Genomic DNA, 17,073 nt, shown 5'->3' with positions numbered 1-17,073 from the left:
TTTATATCTCCCTCACGTCCCCTCCCTCACCCTCCTCTCCCTCACCCTCCTCCTGCCTCACCTACCTCCCTACCCTCCCTCACCTCACCTCACTCCTCCTCCTTTCCCACACTTCACATCCTCCTCACTCCCTCACCATCCTCCCCTCTCCTTTCCCTCACCTGATCTCCTCCCTCACCCTCACCTCCCCCCCCATCACCCGGTAATGAGAGGTAGGGGCGTACACCTATCACGCCCCCCTTCATAATTAACATCGTACATACCATTCATTAACATCGCCCTTACAGAGATCGCTGCCCAGTATAACGTACATGTGTGTGCGTGTGTGTTTGTTTGTGTGTTTAAAGGGCATCAGAGAACCCTTTAATGGGGGAAGCACTTGACCTACAAAGGGAGGTAGTGGAGAAAAGGGAGGGGAGGAACCTAACCCACAACCCCCTATCCCCTTCCTCCCTACTCACTCGTCTTTATCTCTAAATAAAGAAAAATAACAAAAGAATAATGGATAATGATTGGAGAGAGATACACCTACCTGCCCACTACACACCACCACTACACACACACACACACCACTACTACACACTCCACCACCTGCCTACCACCACCCTACACACACCACCTACCTACACCTCCACCTGCACACCACTGCCTGCTACCACCACCACCTACACCTCCACTACCCACCCACCACCACTACCTACACCTCCACCACCTGCCCACCTGCCTTTCTCACCACCTCCTGCACACCACCACCTCCACCTCCACTACCTGCCACACCACCACCTACACCACACCACCCCCACCTACACCACCACTACCTACACCACCTACCTCCACACACCACCTGCCTACCTACACCACTACCACATACCTACACCACCACCACACCTACACCACACACCACCACACCTACACCACACACCACCACACACCTACACCACACACCACCACACCTACACCACCACACCTACACCACCACACCTACACCACACACCACCACACCTACACCACCACCACACCACCACCACCTCACACCTGCCACTGCCTACACTGCACCACCACTGCCCACCACACCACCACCACCACCACCTACCTGCACACCACTACTACCTACACCACCCACCCACCTACACCACCCACCACCACCACTACCTACACCTACCACTAACCACCACCACTACCTACCACCACCACCACTACCTACACCACCACCACCACTACCTACACCACCACCACCACTACCTACACCACCACCACCACCCACGTAATCAGGATAGCATAATAATGCCTGACTTCCGTATTGACCAAATTATTTATGTTTTGTTCCAACGACTGTATTCTGTTTAAGGAGGAAGTGGGCGATGCTGTTATATATCTCTCTCTCTCTCTCTCTATCCATCTATTTATTTTCTCTCTCTTTATCTATCTTATCTTTCTATCTATTTCTTTCCTCTCACTGTTTTATGTCTCTCTCTCTCTCTCTCTCTCTCAATAGGTTTACAGGTGGAGTAGGACAGGTCAAGGTGTGAAGGTGGTGGGGGTTGGGGGTGATTGGGAGGGATGAGTTCAAGGCTTGGGGGTGGGGGAGTTCGAAAGTGGGGTTTAGGGTGGGTGGGGAGAGGGTAGTGGGAAGGGAGAGGGTGGGAGGGGGTGATTGGGAGTTCGTGAAAGTGGGGTAGGGATGGGAGGAGAGGAGGTGGTGGTCACCATCAACCAACAACACCTAAAAAGGTCAAGCTCCCGAGGTCAGAGGTCACGCTACCTTGACGCTGGGGTGTGTGGGGGGATTAGCGTGTGAGGGAGAAGAGGAAAGAGAGAGAGGTGGGGCTTAGAGTGAGGGAGGAGAGGAGAGATAGAAAGGGTAGAGAGAGAGAGAGAGGGAGAGAGAGGGAGAGAGAGAGAGACTACATATCTCTAAATATTTACAAATAGATCAAATAGATATACTGCTAATCACACACACGAGAGGGGGGGAGGGGGGGGCATAAGAAAATAAGGAGTCTGCAATAGGCCGGTTGGCCTGTGCATGGCAGCTCCTGTCGAGAGTTACTACCACTCTCCATCATCCATGAATCTATCCAGCCTCCTTTTAAAACTTTCCAGCGTTCCAGCACTTACTACAAAGTCGCTGAGCTTGTTCCACTCGTCCACCACCCTATTTGTGAACCAGTTTCTTCCTATCTCCCTCCTAAACCTAAACTTATCCAACTTAAATCCGTTGCTCCGAGTCCTATCCTGCTCGGATATTATAAGAACTTTATCTATATCCCCTTTATTGATTCCTTTCACCCACTTAAATACTTCTATCATATCTCCCCGCACTCTTCGTCTGAGGGAGAGGAGAGAGAGTACGTGTGTGTGTACAGACGAATATGATCAACATGTGTACACAACATTCACCAAAAAGGTGTACACATGTTAACAGGTTCAATTAAGAGTGGACACCTGTTCACCTCCAAGGATTAATTAGAAAGGTGTGTGTGTGAGGGACCGTTCTATAACCACTTCGTTAAGTCCTATTATACAGTTACTTCTCTCTCTCTCTCACATCTCACTCGTTTCCCTGTATTATTTCCCTTCTTCCCTCTCTCTCCCTCTCACCCCCCGCCCAGTCGTAGGGAAGATATAAGCCTAAAAGATCCCCACTTAAGCCCTGTCACGTGATCCACTTGAAGCCTATAACTACTCGTTCAAACCCACCCAGGCGTAGAGGTGGGCGAGGGTGGGCTTGTCGGCGGTGGGTTACTACTATGGGCTAGTAGTTTGTTGGGTGGGTTGTCAGGGTGGGCTACCATGGTGGGCTATGGTGGGTTACCTGGGTGAGTCGTTCGGGTGGGTTTACTACGGTGAGATGCTGAGTTTGTTGCCATGGTGGGTTACTGGGGTGGGCTAGGTGGGTCGCCAGAGTGAGGAAAGACTAACAACACACAGATGTATTTTCAGTAATTCCGACGCCATCTTGAGTCCGAGATAGAACCAATAGTACACATCTTATAGACACAGGTGACCTATAATTAACATACCTGTTCATATAATATAATTAGTAGATAGACAGAGGGCTGGAGCGGACAGTACAGGAGTGGTGTACTCACCTGTGGACCGATGATGACCTTGTACTTGTGTGTGGGAGAGTCGCCGCCCACGGTGAAGGAGTTGGGTCCTGGCTGGTGTAGGAGGTAGAGCCTGGCCCTCAACGCCCGCCTCACGCGCCCTCTTAACGCCTCCTCGCTGATGGGCGGCCCCCTCGACCCCGGCGATGCTCCACGGCCCCTGGGTGACGTGCCCCGGGGCGAAGGTGGGCGTCTGGCCCCAGGGGAGGGAGGTCTCGCCCCGCTACTGCTTGCAGTAGGCGACGGGGGCCGACGTGCCCCAGGGGAAGGTGGACGATTAGTATTGCTGGTAGTCGTGGTGGTAGTGGGAGTCGTGGTGGTAGTGGGAGTCGTGGTGGTAGTGGAGATGGGGGAGGGCGGTCTCCTGGAGGAGGGACTAAGTGGGGAAGTGGGTGTGGGCGTGGAGGAGGAAGGGGAGGCGCGGGCGGTGGCACCCGGGGAGGTGCCACGCTTCTGTCGGGACTTGATTACCCCTACAGCCTCGCTGACCTTAGGCGAGGGGTTCCTGCGGGCTGAGGGCGAACGCTGGCGACGCACCCGCGGGGAGGTGGGCGGCGTGGCGCGTTTCGCCGGCGGCGAGGGCGTGACCCGTGTGGCGGTGTGCCCGCGCCCCCCCACGCCCACGCTGCTACCCCGCGCTACGTACCGTCGAGGACTCGCTGACCGCTGTAACACAGAACAAAGGCATTAATGGCTTTTATCTGGAGGGGGGAGAGAGAGCACCATTATACTACAGTAAGTCACACAGGTCATTATGTATTCATAATAACTTGATAAATTTACCTGTATCTAAATCAACATTAGTTTGCTAAGTCAGTCTCACTAAAGCTAACGTAGCTTTATAGTCAGCTTAACTTCACTCCAGTATACACTTAAAGCTTTACCTGAGCCAAGACAGCTGTACATAGTCACATTAGGACTACATATATCAACGTGGCTTTAACTAAGTCCTCTATGTGTTATACAAGTAAACCTGTTCCCTACCTTCCCTCACTCCTCCCTCTCTCTCCCCACCCTTCCTGCCTTCCTAAATTACCTCACCCTCACTCTCCCTTCCTCCCCTCACCTCTACCCTCCCTCACATATATTATCCTCACCCGTGTCTTCCTTTTACCGAATATGTTGTATTTCTTTGTATATGAACCTCTGTCCTGCGTGGCAGTGAGAAGTGATACCACCCTCAGTGTCAAGACCTGACTGAATTACTCACAATAGACAAACTGTACTACAAGCTCTGTCAATAAATTTGTTAACCTAATCATCCCCACCTTCCAACATCCCCTCCCTCACATCCCCTACCCTAATTAATGAAAGAGAGGGTTAGATAAACACCCACCTCTCTATGCAGTTGTCTGACGGGGGAAGACTTGGGGGAAGACCTCGGGGATGACTTCGGGGAGGACCTCGGAGAGTCCCTCGGGGCTGGGGCGCGGGTCCTGGCGTGTCCTCTAGGGTCAGGGGAGCCGGGACGCCGACGATGGGACCCCAGGGGCTGTGGACCAGGTCCTACGGGAGAGCGTATCTGGGAGAGAAGGGGAGGGAGGGGTTGTTATTATTGTATTTGGTGTGATTTATGCAGCATAGAAAACGGGGAATGGATATATACACAAACTCTTTCGATCACTGCTTGTTAACATAGAGCAAAAAAAAAATATCTCTCTCTCTCTCAGTCATTATCATTCTGCCTTACAAAAAATAAAGACAATTCAGTCAAATTCAGACAATTCCGCTCAGGGGAACCAGATATAAACATCAATTAAAAGCACCACTGGCAACTCATCTCCCGCCATCACACAAACCAAACAAAACATAAAAATATATAACAATAATGTCTATTAATTACTCTAATGGCTTTTATAACGCAATATATACGCAGATCAAAGCGATGAATTACGCAAAAATTTCGTGTATATGTGGATATATTTATTAAAAAAACATTAACTGGCAACTACTGTTACTCAACTGTGTGACCACCTCGGGCGGTTACCGAATAGGGTTTTTTGTAATTTTTTTTACACAGGCAATATAACGAATGCACAAGGCTAATTTAACCCAACCTAGCAGAACTAAACGTAACTTAACCAAAACCTAACATACTCTACCCCAACCTAACATAACCTAACTTACGCTACCCCAACCTAGCCCTAACCAGCTAACTTCAAGTCAACCAAATCTAACCTAACCAGATCAACCCTAACTTAACCTAATCTACTTGACAAAATCTGATCAATTGGTAATCCACAAAGGTTATACCGTACACTAGCCAATCATAAGGGTACACTGCACACTCGACCAACCAGCCTGGCCAGAATCAGTGAAGGCAGTACAGTGAAACCTCTATTTAACGGACTATATGGAGAGGAAAGTGCCTTATATCGAGGGTGTTATCGTTATTATGTACTTATTATTATCGGTATCACTATAATTATTATTTTCATCATTACAGCAAAAGTGCAATACATAATCTTAATTCTAAACAGTAAACGATCTGTATAACACACACACACACACACACACACACACATCCGTTATCACCGTTAAACAGTTAAACGATCAGGACCCGGATATTCAACGACTCGTTGAGAGAGAGAGAGAGAGAGAGAGAGAGAGAGAGAGAGAGAGAGCATCACAATACCACGAGCATTCAAGGGTAGCAGCGTCGGTGGGTTGGGCGAAGGGGTAGGTGAGGAAAGTGAGTGAGATGGAGTAATAGTGGAGGGGGGGTGAGGGAGGGAAGGGCAGAGGGTGTGTGAAGGAGGGAGTGGGGTTGGGAGAAGGAGGTGAGGGGGAAGGAGTGGCTGGCGTCTAGTAGTGCCACTGTCCCTCTCTCTCGACCCCCCTGACCCCCCCCCCCTACCCGCTGCCACTTGAAGTTCAGGGCAAATCCATTACTACGAACAAATGACTTAATGATGGTATGGTTGTCGCTGTATTTCCATCTTATTTAAGCTATTGCCTCCATAATGTCACTTGATGGGCATTGGAACTAATACTGACATCTCTTATAGAGTAACTTTGAATTCCCATGTTCAGCCTTTAACTAAAAACCTTTATAATAAGTAATGTATTAATTGTATTCATTAAAACAGAAAAATAAGTGAGGTAAATCAGGCAAAGGAAACAATAAACTAAAATCTAAATAAACAACAATACCCCGTGTGTGGCAACATTCACTACCCGGCGCGCCTCACTCCTGTTGCCAAATTACAACTCGCTATTTTCCTCGTTTTTTCTCTCCAACATAGGAGTGGAACCCATTACTGGCGTGATGACGGATGATGGGGAGTAGAACACCCTACCAACACCCGCCCACCAACCACCACTACATGTCACTCCCGCTGGTAATAAGGTAAAATATATTTCCTTTTTTCGGGGCTGGGAAGAGTGTGTGTGTGTGTGTGTGTGTGTGTGTGGAAGGGATGGCATCTTACAGCCGCCAACACCCCCGCCGCCATGTCGCCGGCTGGTCGTGTGTGTGTGTGTGTGTACCAGCAACCCAACCAACACAACGACACAAAGCTGACTACTGCCTCGAGCCACCCAGAAGGAAAGAGGAGTCACTTCAGTCAGCCATATAGCACCACCAGTCATCTCTTATACCTAAACAAGCTTCTATGGAACAGAATAGACTTATTAACTCTCCCATAACGCTAGCAGCTGATTACTACCACACCATACAGACCAATTAATATACAGTCAACCCTCGTTAATTCGGACTAATAGGGGGGGGAAGGGTGTCCGTTTTAGCCGATTGTCCGAATTAACCGATTAATGGGTTAATATTGCATTATATTTCAGTCATTGTTTTTCGTCACGATTTTATCCCACTTTCCACTGTAATACGTACGTAAATTCAGCAAAAATATTACATTTCCGTGAATGTATTATATCTAGCATAGCATGAATAGAATATCATTGTAATGTAACAGTATTTTAACCGAAAACTATTACAAAAACTAATAACATCTCAAGAACATCGGAAGCTTAGGTAAAGTCTTCTGTTTTCGCCATACATTTTATCCTATTTTAAATTAAAATACATCACGTTTCAGCAAAACTACTATTTATTTCCGAGAATATATTCATTCAGGCGCAGTTTAGGTAAAATATAATTTAATAAATATTCTCATCTCCACGTCTTGTTAAATGTTAAAAACTATTATATTGTTAAAATACTGATTATATCTTATTTCCGTCTAAAATCTGATTATATCGTCTATTTTAGTCAAATACCCTATATTAACTTATACCCGTCAAAAACATTTTATATCGACTTATTTACCGTCAAAAACCTTATTTCTTATTTACCGTCAAAAACCTTATTGTCTTATTTACCGTCAAAAACCTTATTATATCGTCTTATTTGCCGTGAAAAACCTTATTATATCGTCTTATTTACCGTCAGTAACCTTATTTATCGTCAAAAACCTTATTATTATTTCTTATTTACCGTCAAAACCTTATTATATCGTCTTATTTACCGTCAGTAACCTTATTTATCGTCAAAAACCTTATTATATCGTCTTATTTACCGCCAAAACCTTATTATATCGTCTTATTTACAGTCAAGACATTATATCTTCTTATTTACCGTAAAAAACCTTATAATATCATCCTATTTGCCATCATTTATTTTTTATTATTTTATTTTGGAAAAAAAATTTGGTGAATAGTGAAAAAAAAATATGAAAATTAATCCAACTGGCGTTTCACCACCACAATAAACATGGCGTCGAAAATGATCCAAGACTCTAACGTAACTTCAGGCGTTTTTTTTTTTACATTCTGACTGGTGTACAAAATAACTTACGAATCACAAAAGTAAAAGCCACTTGTAAACGCATTTATCCTACGTCTGGTGTCCGGGTGAATCGCTGCCGTCTTCCTTCACCGCAGTTATCGTTCCTTTGTTTCTTTCTCGTTATTTTTTTGTTCATCTCTTCTCTCCATCCTGTTGTTTATTTTTTATATTGTTTATTCCCGTCTCTTTTATATCTTTCTCAATTATGCTTCTCTTGTTCTATGTCTTTCTATATTTACCCTGTCCACAATTATCAGTTCTGTGCGTCCTTCCTTTGTTTATTCCCGTCTCTTTCATCTCCTCAACACATTTCTCTTATTCTCTCTCTCTCTTTATGTATATATATATACATATATCGTATTTCCCATTCTCCATTATTATCAATCCTATGTTTTTCCTCTTTCATTTACTCTGGTCTCATCTCCTTCCCGACTCGCTACGCTCCACTAAACAGACCGAGAACTTGCCTTGGGAGACGTCAGACACACACACACACGTACAGCTCACGTTACCTAGCAACAATGAACTCGAGGTGGAAAATTAGCCAGAGATGACTTTTACCTTACCTTACCTAATAACGTAATCAGGTGGTTAATACTGGTTAAAATGCATTACAGTGCGTTATTATAGGTTGTCATCTGCAACGGAAGTGATTAAGTACAGGGCGTTAACGTAGATGGTTAATAACGGGGCGACTATAGTAAGTTACCAGATGAGGGTACGTTAGCCTAGCCATAACCAAGAGGTACAGTCTCCGTGTTATTTCAGCGCCATTTTGTATCTCTAAGGTTATTTGGTTAAGTTCAGGAGGCGAAATTTCTGGCTAGTGTTATGTTGGGTCTCTCTCTCTCTCTTATTGTATATCTCTTCTCTTTTAATATTTATCAACAACTCTTTCGTTCTTTTCTCTCTCTTCTCTTTTGTTGTTCCCATCTCTCTTTTTGTTTCTCTCTCCCCTCTCTTTTATTGTTCTCTCATTCTCTCAACATCTCACCTCAGATCACTATATACCAAGCGTACAATTCCCCCAAGATCTCTCTCTCTCTCTCTCTCTCTCTCTCTCTCTCTCTCTCTCTGTTGACATGTTGTCGTAAATAGCGAAAAAACACACTTTAAATAACGCTACAGTCTCAATGTTATTCTGACGCCATTGTTGATGAGTTCATCGTACTACTACTACTACTACTACTACCACCACCACCACAATTAATAACACATTATCTAAAACCACAATTACTATTACACCTACCACAACTACTAGCACGCCCACCACAACCCCCCCCACCCCCTCCCTTTAGTATATAGCTGCACATGTGTACACAAATTAAATGCACGCATCCATCCTCACACACAATATTCAGAGGGATTAAGAAAGAGAGAGATATACATGAATGAGAAGAGAGAGAGAGAGAGAGAGACAAGGAGTACACACTATCCTCCAGACCAGACTTATAATTCACAAGAGATCATTAAATACATTAACGCTCTTAGCTACTCAACTCTCTCTCTCTCTCTCTAAATAACTTAATTTATCACTATCTCTTTCTTCCTCTCAATAACTCTCGGTTATTTCTGCCTCTCTCTTCTCTCTGTCTCACCCCCCCTTTTCCCTCTCTCACCATGACCTCGCTAAGTAAAATCATGGTGACCTCTGGTAGGGAGCTCAGAGGTCAGGAGTCAGGTCAGCACCCCAAGCTTAGCGCGCGCACACACACACACACACACATGATGGTTCAAAATCTGTCAAATTGGCCTTCGTATTAAAAACAAACAAACAAAATTATATTCCTCTTAATACAAATAAAACAATACAACCAAACAAGCTAAAAAAACACTAAGTAAACAAGGTAAACAAACAAACTTACATCTCATATTAAAACAAAATCTAATAAGTTCGATTTATTTTTAAGTTTTCAGAATAAAAATTAAATTCGTTTCTTTTGTTTTTGTCTGAATTTTCTTTTTAAAATTCAGGTTGATCTGACTCGCCCCAGACAAGCCATATATGTTGAGACTCGTTGGCTGTTGTCTGTTAATCTGATGGGTTTAAATGTTACCAGGACAGACGTACAGACAGATAGACAAGACAGATAGATCGATAGATAGGTAGACACATATACATACACACATACTGCCGGTAAGCAGGTCAAACAGAGCTCTCTCTCTCTCTCTCACTACATATCTACCGTTCTCAGCTCTCCCTCTCTCTCTCACTGTTTATCTCCATCTTTCTCTCTCTCTCTCTCCATATCTACTCATCTCTCCATCAGTCTCTCTCTCTCTCTCTCTCTCTCTCTCTCTCTCTACCATACGGGTATCTCTGGGGACATCCAATACCACCCAGTACAATACCCCCAAAGTACCCGACCCTGCCCACGGGAGAAAGGAGGGCAGGGGAAGGGTTCAGGAGGGGTACGGGCCACAGTACAGTACGACTATGGTACAGGGTACTTGGGGTCCATGGTACAGAACGGTACAGGCAGATACGAGAAGGGTATATAGATTCACCTGAAGAACACCCACCCAAACCTAACCCAATCTAACACTAACCTAACCTAACCTAAATGGATGTGAGAAGGTATCTAGGATCACCTGAAGAATGGCCAGTAAGAGGGAGGGAACTGGAGGGAGGGAGAGACAGTAAGAAGGAAGGCAGTGGTGGGAAGTAAGAATGCTATTTGGAAAGAGAGAGAGAGCACATGCTTTGTCGCTTTCTACTCACTCCCTCCCTCTCCCTCACAGTACAAAACAACAACCACCTGTTCACAATCACCACACACAACCACCACACTCACCATACATTCATGGATGATAGAGAGTGGTAGTAACTCTCGACAGGAGCTGCCATGCACAGGCCAACCGGCCTATTGCAGACTCCTTATTTTCTTATGTTCTTATGTACACAAGCACCATTATCATTACCACACACTATCACACAACCACCACACGCTACCGTACAATCAACATACACTACCACACAACTACCACACGCTACCACATCCTTACCACCACACTCTCACTGCATTACCACACCACACACTACCACATCCTTACCACCACACGCCACCAGACAACCAACACACACTGCCATACCTTCACCATACCCTACCACACCTTCACCACACTACTATACAACCACCACACCCTCACCACACACTACTACCACCCATAGTAAGACGTGTGAACATTACAACCATCAGGAGCCACTAATGACGTGGGTAATTTTCCTTTTACTGTCAGCTGGTGGACCTCCCCCCATCCCCCCTCCCCGCCTTCTCTCTAACCCTGGGGAAAGAGGAAGGAGGGGGTGAAATGGATAGCTATTGTGAGAGAGAGAGAGAGACTGAAGTAAGGTTAGCTGGAATATTCATACCAGGAACACACAGTACAGTATATACACTTCACTTCAGTAAACCCAGAATCTACAGTACATGTGGAGGGTAGGTACGCAAGTTACAGTACAAGTGGAGGGATACAGCTCTCTCTCTCTCTCTCTCTCAGCTACACTACACAAGGAGAAGAAGGGAGGGGGGGGGTACCACCACACACTTACTGGGACCTCCTCCACCAACAGCAGCAAAACATCAGCCCACAAGTCCACCACTAGGAGGAAGTGTGTGTGTGTGTGTGTGTGTGAACTCCTGCTACCACTGAAAAACAACTCTCCCCTTCTCTCTATCTATCTCTCTCTGCCCATCATCCTCCTTACTGCCTTCTCTCTCCGATAGTCATCTGTTCTCCCTCCCTCTAGTTCTTCTCCGTCGCGTTGGCCACATGTCTCCTCCAGTATTTCCTTCTCACAAACAATATTCTGTAAGCGTCGTTCCCCAGGGCTGGCGGCTGTGGCTCACAATCCCTCGTTTCATTGCAGGATTCACCTTGCGACGCGACACCCCTCACAGCCACCTGGACTGTTTTCAACCGTTTAATTATCTACCCGAGTGTTTTCGTCTCCCTTAGTGTTGAATCCAACAGGTAAACTCTTTCTGTGAGCGATCTGGAGTCTCACTGAAGAGTAAACGAAGCGGAGACTTGGTAAATACAGTGTGTGTTATTAAAAGCACGGGAGGTATCTGGCAACTCTAACCCTCCCAGTCTGTATAAACAATCATCCGGGTGAGCGGCGCGGTCTTCAGTCGAGACCTTGAACCACCTTTACGCCCGCGCTAACGCTACGCCTACGCTACATCACTCACCACTAAATAAAAACACACAGTTGATTATATCGGTACTGTATCACCATAATAAACTGAATGGTGGTCACAGTAGGATATTACTCGGTAGATCGAAGTCAAGAGTGAAGGAGTTGAAACGCGGGTGTTCGCATCGGGGTCAGACAGCCAGGAGACGCGCGCAAAGTCGGGAACTGTTTTCTTGTCCACCGCGGTCCAGATTCACATAAAACTCGTACATTTAATCTTTCCCCTCCCTGGAGATAAGAGATTTCAATTAACTCCCTCACTTAAAAGACGAAATAAAAATAAACATTCACAGTTACGTACGTTATCATTATTTAAACTGATGATAGGGTAGAGACCTTAACTACCCTCACACTCCAGGAGCACGAGGTCCCATTATAACTAACTACACTAATGCTCCAGTCAGGTCCCAAAACTCACCGCCCAAGACCTCACTCCATCGCGTAGGACCTCAGTGTCAAAGGTTTGTTGATAAGTTGGTATTTACCTCTGAACTATCGTCAACACATCTACGTTAACCTCAATCTTATATGGGAATGGCTGTGAGCCGTTTACTGTTTTAATATAACTTATAATATATTGATGTTACGGTGTGGATTATGCTATCTACCTATCCATCCAATCATCTATCCACACCTATCCATCCAATCATCTATCCACACCTATCCAATCATCGATCTATCTATACCTATCCATCAATCTATTTATCTATACCTATCCATCCATCTGTATACCTATCCATCTATCTACCTGTCTATCTATCTAAGAAGCACTGGCTATTGAACATCATATCAGGTGAAACACAACACTGCCTCATTAACCTACCTGGCTACTGTTCTCTCTCTCACCTGTATGTATGTGTGTGTGTGTGTGTGTGTGGAGATTGAGCACAGGTGTTTAGTCGTGATACTTTAGCAACCCTCTGTGTACCTCGGGTCTCTCTTGTAGCAGTAGTAGTAGTTGTTGTTGTTGTTGTAATAGTAGTAGTAGTAGTTTTATTATTTTTTTATTATGAAATGGTATACTAGATCAGGTTCCAATACGTAAGGGGTTCGGGGTTCACGGGTTCAGAGGTTCAGTACCGAGTAATATGAACCTCACCTAACATCCACACCCTCTCCCCTCCCCTAAACAGTTGGCGTGAGAACATACTAATAAGTTTAATTAAGTGTGTTAAGAGTGTCTCCAGTTAAGTGGGTTCACCTCCCTTAACCTTACTGACTGTCTGGAGGTAAAATAAGTGAAGTAGCCGAAGTCAAAATGGCGACGTAATTGACACTGAGACTCTACCTTAACTTGATACGTTCACTTAGCACCACCAGTTAGGAGACAACATTTACACTGAGACTCTACCTTAACTAGATACGTTCACTTAGCACCAGTTTTAAGGGAAAAAATTAACTTGTTGAGTATTCTGAAGGATATCCAAGCTCGTAGGGCCCGACTTAACATACTTAGAGACTTGCAAGTACTGAACAACAACAATAATGACAACAACAAATATAATAATAAGTATAAATGATAATAATACAACAATATTAAAAACAACAACAAGAATTAACGACACTCACTCTGAAAGAACTCTCTCTCAGTAGGACTCACCTTCACTTCAGAACTTTCTAGACTCCACCTCTCACTTCAGTAGAATCTCTCTCTCAGTAGGACTCACCTCTCACTCAGTAGAACTCTCTCAGTAGACTCACCTCTCACCAGCAGAACTTCAGTAGGACCTGTTCTCCTGCAGAACTTTCAGTAGGACTCACCTCACCAGTAGAACTCTCTCAGAGAGAGGACTCACCACCTCAGTAGAACTTCTCAGTAGGACTCACCTCTCACTAGTAGAACTCTGTAGACTCACCTCACTCAGTAGCTCTCTCAGTAGGACTCACCTCTCACTCTCAGTAGGACTCACATCTCACTCTCAGTAGGACTCACCTCTCTCAGTAGGACTTACCTCCTTGGGCTGGGTGGTGAGGATGGAGGTGGAGGCGGTGGTGGAGGAGGGATGCTTGGCCACCTGCAACAACAAATACTGCTTAACTTATCTGTTACACCAGTCACCACCAGGAGGGGGAGATAAGATGATGGTGATAAAGATGTGGGGAGGAGGGGGGCAGCAGGAGGAGGAAGGGGGGGTACAGAAGAGGAGGAAGGAATGGTAGAGGAGAAGGGGGAGGGGGATGGTAGGAGGAAGATGGGGGACTGGTAGAGGAGGAAGGGTGGGGGGAGGAGGTAGAGAGGAAGGGGAGGGGGGAAGGCGGTAGGAGGAGGAAGGTGGGGAGGGGGGGATGGTTGGAGGAGGAAGCAAGGGTAGAGGAGTGGTGTGGGGAGGGGGACAGAGGAGTGGGGGGGTGTAGAGGAGGAAGGTGGGGAGGGGGGACACAGAGGGAGGAAGATGGGAGGGGGGGCACAGAGAGGAGGAAGGGGAGGGGCAGAGAGGAGGAAGGGGAGGGGGGATGGTAGAGGAGGAAGGGGAGGGGGTGGTGAGAGGAGGAAGGTGGGGAGGGGAAGGGCTGAGAGGAAGGAGGGGAGGGGCATGGAGGAGGAAGGTGGGAGGGTTGAGGAGGAAGATGGGGTAGGGACATGGTAGAGGAGGAAGGGTGGGGGAGGGGGGTGAGGAAGGAGGTGGTGGAGGGAGAAGAGGAATGGGAGGAAGGGGGAGATGGTAGATGAGGAGGGGGAGAAGAGGAAAATATGATAAAAGTAAGAATAAGATGAAAAGGGGAAAGGCAAAGAAGAAAATGGAGGAGAGGAAGGAAGAGAGACTAAGTGGAGGGGAGGAAGAGGAAGGAAGGGAGAAAGAATGAGATGAGGAGGAAGAAGGAAGAAAGAGAGGAAAGGAGAAAGTAAACAAACAGAGAAACAATAATAAAAGTAATAATATATAGTTTACCTTAAACAGTTTACCTCAGGGTAAACAGTTTACCTTAAGACTCAAATTAAAGCGGTTTACCTTGAGTTTACCTTAGTCGCTAATTCACCTTAAGATCTACTTTAATTACTTTACTTTACAATTTATAGTTTTCCTTATAATTACCTTGATAACTTATAATTTACCTTAAAACCAGTTTACATTATAATAATTTTTACGACACGTTTACCTTGAAGCCAACAATCTTCCGTAGAATCAGTGGTTATGCTATACAACTACCACTATCCTTACTACCACCACTACTACTACTGTCACCACCTTACTACTAATGCCCTCACCTCTACCACTACTACCCTCGCTACTACCACCGCCTCGGAATGTCACCCGAGGTAGGTTTTCAAGGTAAATGTCACCTGCTAATTGGGCTAAGGTTCCGCCCCCAGTGACTGTAGAAACGCATCTGATTGGTCATTTCCGACACACGAGAACGTATCCCATTGGCTGGCTAACTACGACACAAAAGAAAACATGTCACTGGTTAATTTCGACACATAAGAACGCATCTGATTGGCTACTGAAGGAGGTAGATGGTAGAGAAGGAAGGTGTGTGTTACCTTGTGGTGAGAGAGAGAGAGAGAGAGAGAGAGAGAATAACAACACCCAGTACACGGCGCGGCTCACAACCTCCTTCCTGGGTGTAACAACCTTGCGTTCACCTCCCACCTTCTACACTTCCTCTCTCTACACCCAACCACAGACCTACACTAATGATGACGTAGATAACGATAACAACAATAACTGTAATAATAATAATAATGCTACTACTGCTGCTACTACTCCTTATTTAATGGCCTCCAGCCTCCCCCAATAGCCACACCTTCGCCACCATTTTATTACCTTAATATTAAATATCCTAAAACATAAGTAGTTATCCTATCTGTGTTGAGTTAGTTGAGCAGCAGATCTATGCAGCATTCAGTGACTGTAGCCTCATAGTCAATATCTGCAACTGTTGTCGGCTTTGGGGCCGATGCTCTCTTTCCCCTGAGGCAGAGCAATGCCGACCGAAGGAGAGAGAAGGACAGTCGACATCTCATCCAGGCTGTAACATAACTTCTGGGCTGCTGCTTCTGTTCGAATATCACCTCCGCGAGTCTGGCGTAGAAGCATCTTGCACTTGGTCCCATCCCACCAGAGGGTGAACACTAGAGGAGTGAAGCTGCCTTGATCAACGTTCTGAATTCTCTACCCGTATGCCCTTATCTTGTCGTTCTCGTTCCTCCTGTGTGCAGCATCGAGAGCTAAGTTACGGTGACATGCGGCCATGGGATCAAAAATCCTGATGTCGAAGATGGCTCGCTGTCACCGCATCCAGAATCCTCGAGCACTGACGTCAACACGGGCTTCGTGGATGTGTTTGAAGTCCTATGTTGGAAAATCTCACCGTCCAATGGAAGGAGGGTCGGTTCTACCCTGACATCATGGCAGGTTTCCTTCAACATATTTGCTGTGAGATCCCTTACTTCGTCATGCCTCATGCATATGAAGCCCCCTTTCTTGCACACCATGGCGTGATCGACGTCATAGGAAGAGCCACACACGTATTGGGAGGGCAAACCTTCTACTGGTCTACCGTACCTTAGAGCATTGGCATCTGTAAATTCTTGTTTATTGAGACTGAAACCATTTGCCTTTATCGGTAACGTAGCATTATTATTATTATTATTAGTAGTAGTAGTAGTAGTAGTAGTAGTAGTAGTAGTAGATATTGACTATGAGGCAACAGTCACTGAATGCAGCATAGACCTGCGGCTCAACTAACTCAACACAGCTAGGATAGCTACTTATGTATTAGGATATTTAACTTTAAGGTAATAAAATGGCGGCGAAGGTGTGGCTATTGGGGGAGGCTGGAGGCCACGTTATTTAAAAAAAATAGTAGTAGTAGTAGTAGCATTATTAGTATTTACTACTAATAATAATGCTACTACTACTGCTATTAATAATAATAATTATAATAATTAAGTGATTTTTAACGCACCCATGAATGCTGGTATGCACACTATGTCGACATGTAGATATTTACGAACA

General features: G+C 45.5%; 1 protein-coding gene across 1 annotated transcript in view; it reads right to left on the bottom strand.

Annotated features, from left to right (window-relative positions):
* Positions 1–17,073, bottom strand: part of LOC121869622 (mitogen-activated protein kinase kinase kinase 1-like) — a 61,271-nt gene that overhangs the window by 30,308 nt on the left and 13,890 nt on the right. Inside the window, exons 2-4 of the mRNA XM_042371107.1 lie at positions 14,065–14,127; positions 4,447–4,632; positions 3,093–3,776 (exon numbers count right to left, since the gene is read on the bottom strand). Coding sequence (XP_042227041.1) covers positions 3,093–3,776; positions 4,447–4,632; positions 14,065–14,127 — 933 coding nt within the window. The remainder of the gene's footprint in view (positions 1–3,092; positions 3,777–4,446; positions 4,633–14,064; positions 14,128–17,073) is intronic.

The sequence above is a fragment of the Homarus americanus genome, unplaced genomic scaffold (assembly GCF_018991925.1).
Source record: "Homarus americanus isolate GMGI-L3 unplaced genomic scaffold, GMGI_Hamer_2.0 scaffold23578, whole genome shotgun sequence".
Classification (NCBI taxonomy): domain Eukaryota; kingdom Metazoa; phylum Arthropoda; class Malacostraca; order Decapoda; family Nephropidae; genus Homarus; species Homarus americanus.
The sequence above is the reverse complement of the archived record's forward strand: the minus strand, read 5'-3'. Positions and strand labels throughout refer to the sequence as shown.